This window comes from Taudactylus pleione, unplaced genomic scaffold, assembly GCF_031769625.1.
Source record: "Taudactylus pleione unplaced genomic scaffold, aTauple2 ptg000212l, whole genome shotgun sequence".
Classification (NCBI taxonomy): domain Eukaryota; kingdom Metazoa; phylum Chordata; class Amphibia; order Anura; family Myobatrachidae; genus Taudactylus; species Taudactylus pleione.
Window position 1 is genome coordinate 7,627,380 of NW_028284614.1, and position 15,283 is coordinate 7,642,662.

The window sequence follows — 15,283 nt, forward strand, 5'->3', positions numbered from 1 at the left end:
GAACAGAAAATAAATGAATTTATTAAAAACCCACTGCCTCCCCCCTGTCATCTACTGCCTCCCCACTGTCATTCACCGCCTCGCCCCTGAAACGCACTGCCCCCTCTGTCTTTATCACTTACTGCCTCCCCCTGTCACCCTCTGCCTCTCCCTGCCTCCCCGTCACCCAATCACCCCCTTTCACTCACTGCCACCCTCTGTCTTTCACCCTCTGCCTCCCCCTGTCACCCACTGGTTCTCCCTGTTACACACTGCCTCCTAAGTGACCCTTAGCTCCCCCCACTGCCTCCCCAGTCACCCACTGCCTTCCCTGCCACCCTCTGGCTCTCGCTGCCACACTTTGCTGCTCCTTGCCACCCACTGCCTCTCCCTGCCAACCTATGCTGCTCTTTGCCACCCCCTGTCACCCACTGCCATCCTCTGCCTCTCCGTCACCTTCCGACACCATCTGCCTCCCCATCACCCACAGCTTCTTCCTATTACTCACTGCCTCCCACGTCACCTATTGCCTCCCCAGTCACCTACTGCCTTCCCTACCACCCTGTGGCTCTCCCTGCCACACTTTGCTGCTCCTTGCCACCCCCTGTCACCCTCTGCTTCTCCCTGCCACCCACTTCCTCTCCATCACCTTCCGACACCATCTGCCTCCCCATCACCCACTGCCTCCCACATCACCTATTGCCTCCCCAGTCACCGTCTGCCTTTCCATGCCACCCTCTCCCACCATCTTCCTCCCCCCTATCACCCTCTGCTTCTCCCTGTCACCCACAGCTTCTCCCTGTTACCCACTGCCTCCTACGCCACTGTCTCCTCAGTCACTCTCTGCCTCACTTTGCAGGGACAGGGGCTTCAAAACGAGCTCGTCCCTGCAATGTGTAAATAATGAAATGATCGCATTAGCGGACACCTCACTTCAGTTTTTGTGTCTCCATAGTGCTACTGTGCATGAGCGGTCTGCTGACCACGCATGTGTGGCAGTCATTCTGCAGTAACTTGCTGGGGTCCTGTAATAATTTGTATTGTTAGACGGGGTCCCAGAGGAATAAAGTTTGAGAACCCCTGCTTTATTGCCATTTAACAAATTTATGAGAGCTATTATTAAATTACCACTGAACTTTTTTTTGTTTAATAAAAAAAAGAAAAAGTTTAAGCTCCATGTTCTTCATAATTTGTTAGTAACTTAAAATATGCTAGTATCTTGTCTATTTGATTTCTTACTTTGCATTTCCTAGCTTTTAAAGGTGTATAAATGTACAGCATACTTATTTATATGTTTTTAAAGGTAGAGGATAAAGTGTTCAAGAAATTTTGTGAGGAGATTGGTACAGCCAACATTCGAGATTATGAGGAACAGTATGTGAAGCAACACCAAGAAACCGACAAGAAAAGGTCATTTTAATTGAATAGGATGCATTGTAATTAGATATTTGAATAATTCATTAATTTGAATGATTAATTACTTTGGGTATTTAAAATTGAATAAATTTTATAGAGTTAATTCTAACCATAAATATCTATTTATCTATCTATATATATACACACACACACACACACACACAGTAGCTGGGATAACCAGCGTTGCCTGGGTCGAAAACTGGACCCTGAAGTACACTCGTAGCAATTACATTGTCGTTGTGTATAGCCTGGATAACTATGCAAATTAGGAGTAAATGACAGTGCAGGCAGCGTATTCTCATACCGTTTGGAATGGTGTATATCAGGAGCAGACTGACTTACAGACAGGGGCGTGGGGAGGGCGCCTAAAAGTTCAGAGGGCGCGCCGCAGCCTGACTCTGGCGTGGCTCCAGCCGCCCGCAGCTCCCAGCTGTCAGTGACAGCCGAGCCGCTTAGGCTTCCACATGCATATGACGTCAGACGGGGGTGGAGATTAGACAGGACCGAGAGTCTGGAGAGAAGAGCCGCACTGACAGGGGGAGTGCTCTGGCTGGACTGACAGGGGAATACAAGTGTGCTCTGGCTGCAATGGCGTCACGCAGGGGGTGCGGGCCGCACCCAGGTGTCACCCACCGAGGGGTGACACCAAGGTGCAATCTCCCCCTCAGCAACAGGAGCCCGGTGCTGCACTGTATAATTAAGTGCAGCACCCGGCTCCTGTCACTGTGAGGGAGCCGGCCGTCTCTGCACTCCGCACCGCCCCCCCCCCCTCCCCCTCCCCCTCCCCCTTTGTAACCGCACCTCGGGCATCTCCAGTAATAACGGAAGGTCCACGGGGCTTTGGCCGCAAGGCCACGTCCCTTCCTGACTGGCCAGGCCCCTTCACATGAGGACACTCCCCCTTTCGGCGGCGCAGCGCGCACACTGTCTGGCTGGACTGTTTATCGGCTGGCTACCTACAGTATGTGAGTATGTACATTATAATTTATAGGGGCGGTCACTGTTGGGTGCAATATTAAATGGGATGAAGGGATGAGGACCTGCTACAAACAGTGAGGGGGAGGAAAGTCAGTGACAGTGCCCCCTCTCACTGATTGTTGCAGGTCCCCATCCCTTATATTTATTATTGCACCCATCAGCCAGTGTACTGTTAATTATATATCAGTGTCCCACAGATATATAATTAACAGGTCACTGGCTGATGGATTTAATAATAAATATAAGGGATGGGGACTTGCTACAATCTGTGAAGGGGAGAGGCACTACCACTGACAGTCATAAAAAAGTAATGTACTATTTTAAAAAAATGTGTGAACTATAAACATTTTGAACTAAAGTGATCTTACACAGTTTTATGGGCTCGTATGCAAGCCAGGCTGAGTAAGCTGAGGCTTACTCAGCTGGCTGGGCGCCCGATGCCATCCACCATCGCAACCATCGACCACCGATGGTCGCGATGGTGATCCCAGCCTGCGACCTCAGTTGCAGTGCTGGGATCGCAAATGCAGCAGGGGGTGTCATACACCTCCTGTTGCATTTGCATTATTGCAAGGATCGCAAATTGCAAAGCTGCCTGCGTGCATACATCATATCTATAGCCTGCGTGCAGCTTTGCAATTGCGATTCTTGCTGAATCCAATTCAGTACGGGGGGGGCGCCAAACATACCCTTGCTCCGGGCACCATGGCACCTAGCTACACCTCTGCTTGCAGATAGTAATCAGTATAGCTTCCAAAATCACATAGGATCATCTCGATCCATTCAACCTGCTGAGTGACCATGGGGTCACACAAGCCAGCCGCATATTAGTAAAAAAGGGCCAGGAAAACCCTGGCAGCCTACAGAGGTCCTGGCCCCTCCGCTCCCCCCCCAGTGGTGGCAATTTGTCTCTGTTTTGGGAAACGGAGGCCGTCGCAAGCCAGCAGACTGTCAGCGTTGACAGTTTTCTTAAAATCAGTTCAGTAGTTGTGCCAACTTGGAACAAATAGACAGACACAACGTTATTAGTATAGATTTATAAAATACAGCCCTTTTGGTAGCCATTGTGGCAAGTTCAGCCATGAGAATCTTGCTTTCCATTCATTGGAAAAGAAAGGATGTTCAAGTATGAATGTGTGATGTATTCATTGTATCTTGTAAGATAAGCCTTTAAGCCTTTCTGATTTTAATATACTGTATGTACATGCAGTTCTTTATTTATATAAACAAATTAGTGAACATACTTATGCTGTGCATACACTCTACAATTATCGGATCGATTCGCCCGATATCCGGCAATCGCCCCAATAATTGAAGTGTGTGTGCGGGCGGCGGAGAGTCAAATATCGATCGGTCGGGCATGCCGGATCGTCCAGCATGCCCGTCCGATGCGATATCTGCATGTTAAAATGACGGCCGCATCGGGCAATGTATGCCCAGCCGTGGCTGACAGACAGACATTTCCCCGGGGGAGGAGCGCAGATATCGGGGCCAATACACTGTGAGACATCTCACAGTGTATGCCCGCGATATCTGCGGTCTGACAGGCATTTTATCTGGCAATGTATGCTCAGCATAAGATATATTCTGTTTTTAATTCCTTAATTTTGTATCTGTGGTGTTTTTTTATATAAAAGGGTTCTTTCTACCTCAGGGTCCTTAGGGATCCACAGGGATACCTTGGGGTATAGGTCTTGGCTCCAGCCATGGGCACCACAGAGTTAAAAGATGTCCTCCCAGGATGCACCGGGCCCCCTCCTATACCCCGCCCCCAGGCCAAGGCACCACAGTTTCAGTAGGCGCCCGGCCGGGAGCCGGTCATCGCAGAGGGGGGCTGTGTATAACAGCCCCTGAAGATCTTCAAGAGCGGTAGCATAGGACTGTCCAGCGGACGTCCATGCTACCGCTCCGACATCCCCGCCGGCGCCGACCAACGGTAGCGATCCGGGGTGCTCGGCGGGCTCTTGGGGGTTCCAGCTAGCGGAACCCCCGGGGGCCTTGGACTGTGGCCGAATCTACGAGGGGCTGCATAAGGTAAGCAGCGGGCGTCTGCGGTAGGCGCCCGCTGAATCACAGTCCGGCGTCCCCAGGGCTGGGGGCTCCCTGGGGACGGCAGTATAGTGGAGCCAGGTGGGTGCCTGCGCTCTACACTAGACCACCAGGGATACGGGGCTGGAGCGTTGCGGAACACGCTCCAGCATCCCGGGGGGTTAATGGCCTGCCAGGGGAGGATGCCTTCCCTGTAGCGCACAGGAGGCTCCTCCCCATCACTGCTCTCCGCCGCCTTGCATTAAGGTTTTGGCGGGCTGAGGCAGTGACCCTCCTCAGGCCCGCCTCCCTTCATCCTCCGGCTGCCATTTTATGTGACTCAAGACGCTGTGGTGACAGGGTGCGGAGCCTGGGGTGCCCCTTACATACCTCTCCTGCAGTAAAGGTCAGCGTATGTAGCACTATCACTGCCAGGCTGTAAGTCTGTGTATGTGATAGTGCATTTAGTGCAGGGTTTTCTGCATTGTATGTGACTTTATGCTAGCGCTGTGTGCCTGATCTTTCTCCTGTCAGCCATTTTAGCTATCCCTATTTCTTCCTCCTGACCAGCCATCTCAGTGCCAGTACGGTCAGGGTAGGAATTTACCTCACAGTTTTAGATTTATTTCTGTGAGAGGAGTGTCACATACCACTATGTCCAGTGAGGACTCTGCTAGAGGAGCACCTCTCCTATTTTCCTGCTCCAGATGTAAAGCAGGTGTGGGGGAGGGGCGGTACTTCAGGATGGGTTATGTGCTACATGTTTGGCCATCCCTAGTACCTCTGCTGTACCCAGCACCTCTCAGGAGCCACCTTGGGCTTGTTTTGCACAAGCCCTGACTGTTCTGGTAAATAGGCTTGCAGCCCCCCCTACGTTTCCACAATTGGGGTTTGCACAGCAGGCGGTAGTCCCGCCTCCTGTTATGGGAGTTCCAGGACCGATAGTAATGCAGTGCCCCCCGCAACAGGTCCTTAATCAGGCTGACCCAGGTTTGTCTGATTCTGGGGTGCGGGGCTCTCAGCAGGATCAATCTAGACCTGCTAAAAGACCGTTATTGTCATATCCATCCGCTCAGAATGATGAGGATGACGGGTCGTCTGATGACGGCAAAATTGTAGATTTTTCAGACACTGACACTCCTCAAGCAGGGGCAGAGGCTAAGTCTAGTATTTACATTCCAGGCCTCATACGGGCAGTCCGTGCGGCCATGGTAATTACTGACGACAACTTACCTGCAGCACCTACTCATGCTTATTTTAAAGAGGTTAAAGGAGCTGCAGCAGTATTCCCTCTATCTGGTCAGCTAGTTGATCACATGGAGGAGGCCTGGAAATCTCCAGGAAAAAGGTTTCAACCTCACAAGGGTCTGGCTCGTACATATCCCTTTGCGGAAGATTACTTCACTAAATGGGAGTCTCCTCCTCAGGTGGATTCTCACGTGACGCGCTTAGTAAAGAGCACAACTTTGCCTATGCCGTCTATGTCTTCTCTGACGGATACTACAGACCGTAAAGTGGAGGTGTGCCTAAAGTCTATCTATTCCCTTGCTGGAGAAGCATCTAGACCAGCTATGGCTGTCTGCTGGGTGGCCCAGGCTATGGAAAGGTGGCCGGACGCTTTGGAAGCATCATTTGCTTCTGAGGGTACCAGCGAACAGGTTGTGTTAGTGGGTAACCTTCGGGATTCCGCTACGTACATTAACGAAGCAGCTTTGGACTTGAGCCTGCTTACTTCTAGGATTTCTGCGGCGGCTGTGGCTGCTCGACGCTCCTTGTGGTTACGTTCATGGAGGGCGGACGCTGAATCCAAGAAAGGCTTGGAATGCTTACCCTACAATGGGCAGGTCCTGTTTGGACCAGCTTTGGACAAAATAGTGGACACGTTGGCGGCTGCCAAATCTGCATGTCTACCCTCAGCCCCGACTCCATCTGGGTCTAAAAATCCGTCCTTTCGGCCCTATCGCCCTCCGGCAAAACCTAGGTTTCAATCTTTTCCGAGACCTTCAGGTCCCAAAAAGACCGCTAGGACCAAGAAGCAAATTTGGAGTACCAGACGTCCAGCTGCCAAGCCGGACGACAAACCCTCAGCCTGACGGGTTAGGCCTCCCCTTGGGGGATCCCAAGGTGGAAGGCCGATTTCTGCAATACGCCCAGTGTTGGTTCAAAACCACCACAGACACTTGGGTAAGGGAGGTGGTATCTCAGGGATATGCCCTCTCCTTCCGCAGAAGGCCTCCTCATCAGTTCTTTGTAACAGAACGTCCTTCAGATCCAATGAAGGCTCTAGCGATCCAAGAGTCGGTGCGTTCTATGCTTCAGATGGGAGTAATAGAACCTGTTCCGTTATCCCTGAGAGGGACCGGCTATTACTCCAACCTTTTTCTGGTTCAAAAACCAAATGGATCATACCGACCTATACTCAACCTCAAGTCCCTGAACAAGTTTTTAAGGGTCCCTCGGTTCCAAATGGAGACTCTGCGTTCTATTGTTTTAGCTATGCAACCTGGGGATTTTATGGTGTCCCTGGATATTCAGGATGCTTACCCTGCATATCCCCATTGCCAGGGTTCATCAGCGTTACCTCAGATTTACAGTGTCGGACCTCCATTACCAGTTTCAGGCTCTACCGATTGGCCTTTCCACGGCTCCTCGGGTGTTCACAAAAGTAATGGCGATTATGGCGGCACACCTGCGGTTGCAGGGAGTTCGCCTGTTACCTTACTTGGACGACCTTCTGTTGTTGGCAGGGTCGCCACAAGTCCTTTGCAGCCATCTACAACTGACAATATCTGTATTGCAGGCTCACGGCTGGATAGTGAATTGGAAGAAGTCCTTTCTAATTCCTTCTCAGAGAATGGTCCATCTCGGGGCATTGTTGGACTCTCAGCAACAGAGGATCTTCTTGACGGAGGAAAAGATAGCCCTGTTGCAGTCCAAGATACGCAATGTTCTAAGCAGTCGCCGAGTGTCTCTTCTCTCAGCGATGAAGTTACTGGGTTCCATGGTGTCAACGATCGACATGGTGGAGTATGCCCAGTTCCATTCCAGGCCTCTACAAATATTGATCCTGTCCAGATGGGACAGAAATCCCCATCGAATAAAGACGCAGATGATCAGGCTCACTCCGGAAGTGCGCCTGTTTTTGACGTGGTGGTTACAAAAGTCTCATCTCAGCAGGGGACGTCCGTTTTGGATTTCGGATTGGGTCCTTCTAACAACGGATGCCTGCCTTCCGGGCTGGGGCGCTGTGACAGGCCCACACGTCTTCCAGGGCCGGTGGACGTCGGAGGAATCGGACCTGCCAATCAATATATTGGAAATTCGAGCAGTGTTCAGGGCGCTGCAGCATGCAAGACCGTTCCTGTTGGGGAAACCTGTGCAGGTTCAGTCAGACAACGCCACCACGGTGGCTTACCTAAATCGTCAGGGAGGAACTCGAAGCCAAGCGGCTCTAAGGGAGGTGTCCCGCATTCTGACTTGGGCAGAAGGCAATATTCCGGCCATTTCGTCCGTCTTCATTCCGGGTGTGCTCAACTGGGAGGCGGACTTTCTCATGTACACCCGGGGGAATGGTCTCTTCACCAGGAGGTGTTCCAACGGCACGATGGAACTTCCAATTCGTGTACCTGTTTCCTCCATTCTCCCTGCTGCCTCGAGTAATTCGAAAGTTCAGGCAGGAAGGAGGCAAGATCCTGCTGGTGGCCCAGAAGGAGTTGGTACTCGGATCTCCAGTGTCTATCCATCGACACTCCTTGGCTGTTACCTCAGAGGCCGGACCTATTGTCTCAGGGTCCTTGTCTCTACCCGGCCCTGAGTCGGCTATCTTTGACGGCGTGGCTCTTGAGACTTCCCTCTTGAGATCCAAGGTTTCTCTAGAGCGGTGGTCAATACCATGTTACATGCTCGTAAGCCGGCTTCAGCTAGAATTTACCACAGGGTGTGGCATACCTATTTTGAGTGGTGTCGCCCTAAAGCGTACGATCCTCACGAGTTTAGAATATCGAGAGTGTTGGCTTTCCTTCAGGCAGGCTTGGATTTAGGTCTATGCCTTGCTTCACTGAAGGTGCATGTTTCTGCCCTGTCGGTTTTGTTTCAACGAAGGATTGCTACGCGGCCTGATATCCGTACCTTTATGCAGGGTGTCCTTCGCATTCCAGCCTCCCTATGTCCATCCGGTAGCTCCATGGGATCTGGCTGTGGTCCTGAAGGCACTACAGGATCCTCCATTTGAACCTCTGGGTTCTGTGGATCTAAAATGGCTTATGGCAAAAACAGTGTTCCTTTTGGCGATTGCTTAAGCCAGAAGGGTGTCGGATTTGGGGGCTCTTTCGTGTCGTCCCCCTTTTCTAATTTTTCATTCGAATAGGGCGGTACTTCGTACCCGTCCCAAATTCCTTCCTAAAGTGGTGACTAGTTTCCACATTAACGAGGAAATTGTGGTCCCAGCTTTTAATTCATCTGATCTCTCAGCTGGTGAAGCTTCTTTGGATGTGGTACGGGCTCTGCGGATTTACGTGGACCGTACCAGTTCTTTGAGAAAATCGGACTCTTTGTTTGTCCTATATGGATTTCATAAGAGGGGTTGGCCTGCCAATAAACAGACTTTGGCACGCTGGATCTGCATGGCGATCTCTGAGGCATACACTCATGAGGGGCTTCCAGTGCCACCCTCGGTGAAAGCTCATTCTACAAGATCTGTGGGACCTTCGTGGGCAGCTCGACGTGGTGCCTCAGCTGTTCAGCTTTGTAAGGCAGCCACGTGGTCCTCTGTCCATACTTTCGTCAAGCATTACGCCTTTGACGCATTTGCTTCTCAGGATGCTTCCTTCGGGTGGCGGATTCTCCTCTCGGCACAGGAGCATCCCCTCCCTTGAAGGATACTGCTTTGGGACATCCCCAAGGTATCCCTGTGGATCCCTAAGGACTCTGAGGTAGAAAACAGGAGATATGGTAAGAACTTACCTTTGTTATCTCCGTTTCTACGAAGTCCTTAGGGTCCACAGAGCGCCCGCCCTGACGCCCTGTGCTTCCGTAGGGTGTTGTTCTGGTCACCAGTTTCTGTCTCCCTTTTCTATGAGAATGTGAAATTTGTGTGTACCAGACTTTCTTCTTCCTTTTTCCTCTCTCCCAGCCTATGGCTTGATACTAAAACTGTGGTGCCTTGGCCTGGGGGCGGGGTATAGGAGGGGGCCCGGTGCATCCTGGGAGGACATCTTTTAACTCTGTGGTGCCCATGGCTGGAGCCAAGACCTATACCCTAAGGTATCCCTGTGGACTCTAAGGACTTCGTAGAAACGGAGATAACAAAGGTAAGTTCTTACCATATCTCCTGTTTTTGGAGGTTCTCTCGATTTATGTCAGATTAATGTAAATAATGATTCATTTATAATTACCCCATTTCCTAGGCTCGAATTTGAAAACCATGAGACACGTTTGAAAGTTCAACTTGGATATAGTCGAGGACAACTTAAGAAAGAGACAGAAAAGATGAATAAACTAAAGGGGGCTTTGGGAAACGATGAAGAAGAAATTATCAAGCTTAAAAAGGTTAAATTAGGCAACCCAGAAAATGTTTTTAGGAATGCCAGTAATATGCGTATCATGTTATTACATTTTGTAGTTTTATTTTAATATGTACCTTTTAAATATTGAAAGAACCTTTGGCTTTTTCAGAGTTCATATAAAAAACATCTGACCTCCCAGCAGGCATTTATTACTTAGCCCTGGAACGAAAGGCAACTTGACTGCAATAGAACATGGAATGCAAATATAAACTGAAATTTACTTCACAGCTTGCAAGTTGCAGCCTCACTGTCAGTGAAAAGACCATTAATTATAGGGCGCTGTTCATTGACACATACACATCTGTGTGACAGACAAGAATGCAATTTGAAATAGGCTCTACATGGAACATTTTATTTTAATTAAGATAGTTTACAATAAAATGGGAAAATCATAGAGATGTGGATTTATTTTCCAACCAGCCTATGATAAAAAATAACAAGTAAATAATTTAAAATTTGAAAGTGATTCACTTATCTAATTTAGGATGAAAGTCGGTTTCGCAGTATAGTGGACAGATCTTTATCTCAGCAACAAGAGTTAAAAAACCAGCTGACGTTTAAAAAATCGGAGGTCACGGATGCTCAGAAGTTGGTTGAAGAAATACGGAAGAAGGTTTTGAATATCAACAGGTAGCAAATTTGTAGGATCCAGTTGAATAAATATAAGTACTTAACTGATCTATCAAACTGTCGTCATTCACTGTGTTCAGATTATTTACTACTGTGTTTAGTGGTTGCATGTGAGTGTTCTTTTCCTATAGATCCCTATGTGTCCATTTTTGCTTAGCCTTTAATATTAAAGACAAATATAAATAGTTTATCAAAAGCAGAAAAATTGCACATTTACTCAAAAGAGCAACCACTAAACGGACTTGATTTGCCACCCGAAAAAGAACATCACCCTTTCTGTTGAATTGAATTCATATATTTGTGTGTTGCCTGCAGGGAAGTAGGCAAGAAGCAGAAGGAAACAATGACAATTGAAAGTCTGATGGAGCATAAAAAATTAGAGAGACACAATTTGCTCCTGGATTGCAAAGTACAAGATTTGCAAGTAACTCTGCTAGCCGGCTCCCTGGATGACATTACGGATATAGAGGTAAAGTGCTGCTATCTAAAGTAAAGTTTTACAATATGGTGGAGTGTTATGCACATCATATCTGTAATATAAACTTTTTTTCCCCCATCTATAAAGGGAACGAGAGTACTGGGGTATAGATTGCGATGATAGGATGCTTAGGTACTTTAATTTAACTCCAAGAGCTCAAGCTCCTCCCCCTTTATACACCCATTAACTGCTGGGGATGTAAACAGAGCTGGGCGCTGTTGTAAAGGCTGCCTTTCTACTGTAGGGTCCATAGGGTATCCACAGGATACCTTGGGGTATAGGCGATGGCGGAAGTCATCGGGCACCACACAGTTCATTTTCATCTCCCAGGATGCACCGGGGCCCCTCTACTATACTCCGCCCCCAGGCCAAGGAACCTTCAGTTTCGTAGGTGCCCGGCTGGAGTCGGGTCACTGCACGGAGGGGCTGTTCAAGCAGCCCCAGAAGATTCTTCAAGAGCGGTCAGCACGGACAGTCCAACGGACGTCCGTGCTGCCGCTCTGCCACCCCGCCGACGCCGGTACCGATCCAGGGATCTCGGTGGGCTTCCCGGGTCTACGCTAGTAGGGATCCCGGAGGATCCCTGGACTGTGGCCGGATTTAACGGGGATGAGCTATTCTTAGACTTTTTTTCATTTATCTTCATTATTTTTACATATACTGTACACAGATGTTAACCATATAGTCACAAGTCTAATTGCTTTTTAAATACAATGTTTCTGCAGGATTTACATTTTGTGAAAAGGAAATCCTACCTGGTTTTGCCTTTAAAATATTGCAACTGTAAATCCTGCAGAAAAAATGGCTTAAAAATCTGCATTTTAAATTTACTCCAGAGTATTAAATCGAAAGTATTACAAACACTGTGGACGGCCATGGGCATTAGGTTTGCCACAAGTTTTTTATCCTTTACATGAGACGAATTGAAGAAGAATTCATATGGCATGGCCCATTTGAGGATAACCTGATTTCTACTTCAGGGTCCATAGGGGGTCCACAGGGTTGACCTTGGGGTTATAGCTGGAACAGGATCCATGGGCACCACACAGTTAAGCTTTTAGCTCCCAGGATGCACTTGGGTCCTCCTCTATACCCCGCCCCCGAGCCACAGGCACCTCAGTGTAAGCTGGTGCCCGGCCGGAGTCGGTCACCGCGCAGGGGGGCTGCAGGAGCAGCCCCCAGAAGCTTTTTATTTTAAGTAAAATTTTATTTATTTTTAATCTTTTTACTACAGACGGCAGCGAAGGGCTGTCTGTACAGACGCCCACGCTGCCGCTCTGATCCCCGACTGGCGCCGCGACGCCAGTACTGATCTGGGGATCGCGGCGGGAGGACAGAGTCCGTACTAGCCGGACTCTGTCTACCTCCCAGGACTGCTGCCGGAGTCGCCGGGGATTCAGGTAAGCCGCGTGTCGCTGGCTAGCGGCGGCGCGCGGAATGCCTTAAATGCAGTCCTTTAGCCTCCGGTCCGGGGGACAGACCGGAGGCTGCTGGCAGTGGCGGCGGGCCCCCCCATAACCTGTGGGACCACTAGACCACCAGGGATAACCGGCAAGCGGGAAGCCAGCATCCCTGGGGTTATGGCCAGCCAGGGGAGGAAGCCTTCCCTGTCAGCGGCTCCTCCCCTCAGCTCAGCGCGCCTTTCAGCACGTAGTCTGGCGTCGCTGAGCTGCAGATTCCTCGGCCACTCCTCCTCTGAGGTCTCCAGCGGCCATTTTCCCAGTGGCAGCGCAGATCTCAGGGAGCACGCGGACCGGTCCCCCTGTGTACCTCTCCCCTGATTAAGGACAGCGTACACAGCACTATAGCCCTCCCAGACACTGAATCTGGGCAGGTTGATTGTAGTGTAAAGGTGCAGTGAGTATATCTTCCTGCATGGTATGTGACTTTTTGCTAGTGCTGCCTGTCTGTGCTTATTTTCCGCTTACTGTCAGCTTATACCTATCCCTTTACTTCTCCTACAAGCCCTGCAGGTGTGTGGGGGAGGGGCGTTTCTACTGACCTCACTTATATAGATCACGTATTTGTGAGGTCCGTCACATACAGTTGTGTGCTACTCAGTGCCATATTGTGGGCTGTTGTTCAGCACACCGGTGAGTGCGTTTTACTTCTACCCTGGTGCCAGATATATAATATATTCTGTCATGTCAGACGAGGAGGTTGAGCGCTCAGTGGCTCCGGTGTTGGCCTCCTGCGGACGCTGTTCTGCAGGAGTAGATAGGGAGGATTTGTCACAGGATGGCCTGTGTAGTCGATGCCAGGTGGCTCCTGGTCCATCCAGACCTTCTCTGGCGCAGGAACCACCGTGGGCGATGTTTTCTCAAGTGCTGGTGTCTATTGCGGACCGTCTGTCGGTCCCGACTGCTCTCCCTACTAGGGCGGTGCCCCAGCCGACCATCCCCCATTCCCCGGGTGTCCCGCAGTTATTGCGGAGTCCTCCTGGGTCTCAATCAGTTGGTCCCTATGCGGGGTTGCCTATGTATATACAGGCTTCCCCTGTGCCGCAGCAGCCTGTGGTACCTTTTCAGGCCCCTATGGCGACGCCTCCACCATGGGTGGATGTGCTCTCCAACTCCGTGCAAAATTTGGCGGCCGCTTCCTCGGCTTTTCAGTCAATGTTGCAGACTGACATGCCTTCTAGGATTTCTAAACGCCCACTCATGACACGGGCTGCTCAGGTATCGGACTCAGAGGGTTCCTCAGATGATGGGGAGGTCCCTGATGACACGGACTCGGACGCCTCGGTCCAGGAAATGGATACCAAGTCGTCCATTAATGTGCGAGCACTAGTTAGGGCGGTGCGAGCTATTCTTCTTATAGAGGATGAGGCACCGGTTCCTAGGTCGAAGTTTCCTAGTTTCAAAAAAACTAAGGTGGCTTCTGCGGTGTTTCCCCTGTCGGATCAGTTGACGGATCATATGGCGGTAGCTTGGCAGGCGCCCAGTAAGAGATTCCTTCCTCAGAAGCGGTTGGCTTCTAATTACCCCTTCCCTGAGGCACATTGTAAAAAATGGGAAACTCCACCGGCGGTGGATTCCCATGTCACCCGTTTAACTCGGGGCGCCACCTTACCATTACCGTCGATATCCTCGCTGAAGGATCCCACGGACAGGAAAGTTGAGACTTGCTTAAAGTCTATTTACTCCCTCTCCGGGGCGGTGGCCCGACCGTCCATGGCCATTTCCTGGGTGGCCAAGGCCATTGAGGGGTGGGCCAATGCATTGGAAGATACCTTCCCGGACGACGCTCCGGATGTCCAGCGGGCGTTGTTGGGACAAATGAGGGACGCCGCTTCTTACATTGGAGAAGCTTCTTTAGATGCTAGTCTGCTGACCTCGCGGGTATCGGCTGCAGCGGTGTCTGCCCGCCGATCCTTATGGTTGCGGTCCTGGAGAGCAGACTCTGATTCAAAGAAAGGTCTGGAGGCCTTACCTTTCAATGGGGAATTACTATTTGGTCCGGACTTGGACAAAATAGTGGACACCCTGGCTAAATCCAAGTCGGCCTTCCTCCCTTCGGCGGCACTGCCTGCTAAGGTTCGGAGTTCGGCTTTTCGTTCCTTTCGGGTTCAGGGTAAGGCGAAAGGTCAGTCCTTCCCGAGACAGTCTGCGAGTAAGACGGCCTCTAAACCCAAGAAGCAAGCCTGGAGTGCTCGGCGCCCTTCTTCCAAGCAGGAAGATAAACCTGCGGCCTGATGGGACGGGCCTCCCTCTGGGGGACCTCAGAGTGGGAGGCCGACTTCTTCTATTTGCCCAGTGCTGGCACAATACCACCACGGATGCCTGGGTTCGAGAAGTGGTCTCCCAGGGGTACGTCCTGTCTTTTCGGCACAGACCACCCCACCAGTTTTTCTGCACAAGTCCTTCTCAGAACAAGACCAAGGCGTTACAGGTTCAGGAGGCTATAGAGTCCTTGCTGAAAGCAGGGGTCATTGTTCCCGTTCCTCTATCACAACGAGGGACGGGGTATTATTCGTCTCTGTTTCTGGTGCAGAAACCCAATGGTTCTCATCGCCCTATCCTCAACTTGAAGTCTCTGAACAAATTCCTCAGAGTTCCCAAGTTCAGGATGGAAACGTTACGTTCCATCATTCTGGCGATGGAACCGGGGGATTACATGGTGTCCCTGGACATCCAGGACGCCTACCTCCATGTTCCGATAGCATCTTCACACCAGCGGTATCTGAGGTTCGCTATCCTTCAACACCACT

General features: G+C 50.4%; 1 protein-coding gene across 1 annotated transcript in view; it reads left to right on the forward strand.

Moving 5' to 3' along the window:
• Positions 1-15,283, forward strand: part of SMC1B (structural maintenance of chromosomes 1B) — a 159,803-nt gene that overhangs the window by 95,631 nt on the left and 48,889 nt on the right. The window contains exons 15-18 of the mRNA XM_088478294.1: positions 1,283-1,389; positions 9,807-9,948; positions 10,450-10,595; positions 10,911-11,064. Coding sequence (XP_088334420.1) covers positions 1,283-1,389; positions 9,807-9,948; positions 10,450-10,595; positions 10,911-11,064 — 549 coding nt within the window. The remainder of the gene's footprint in view (positions 1-1,282; positions 1,390-9,806; positions 9,949-10,449; positions 10,596-10,910; positions 11,065-15,283) is intronic.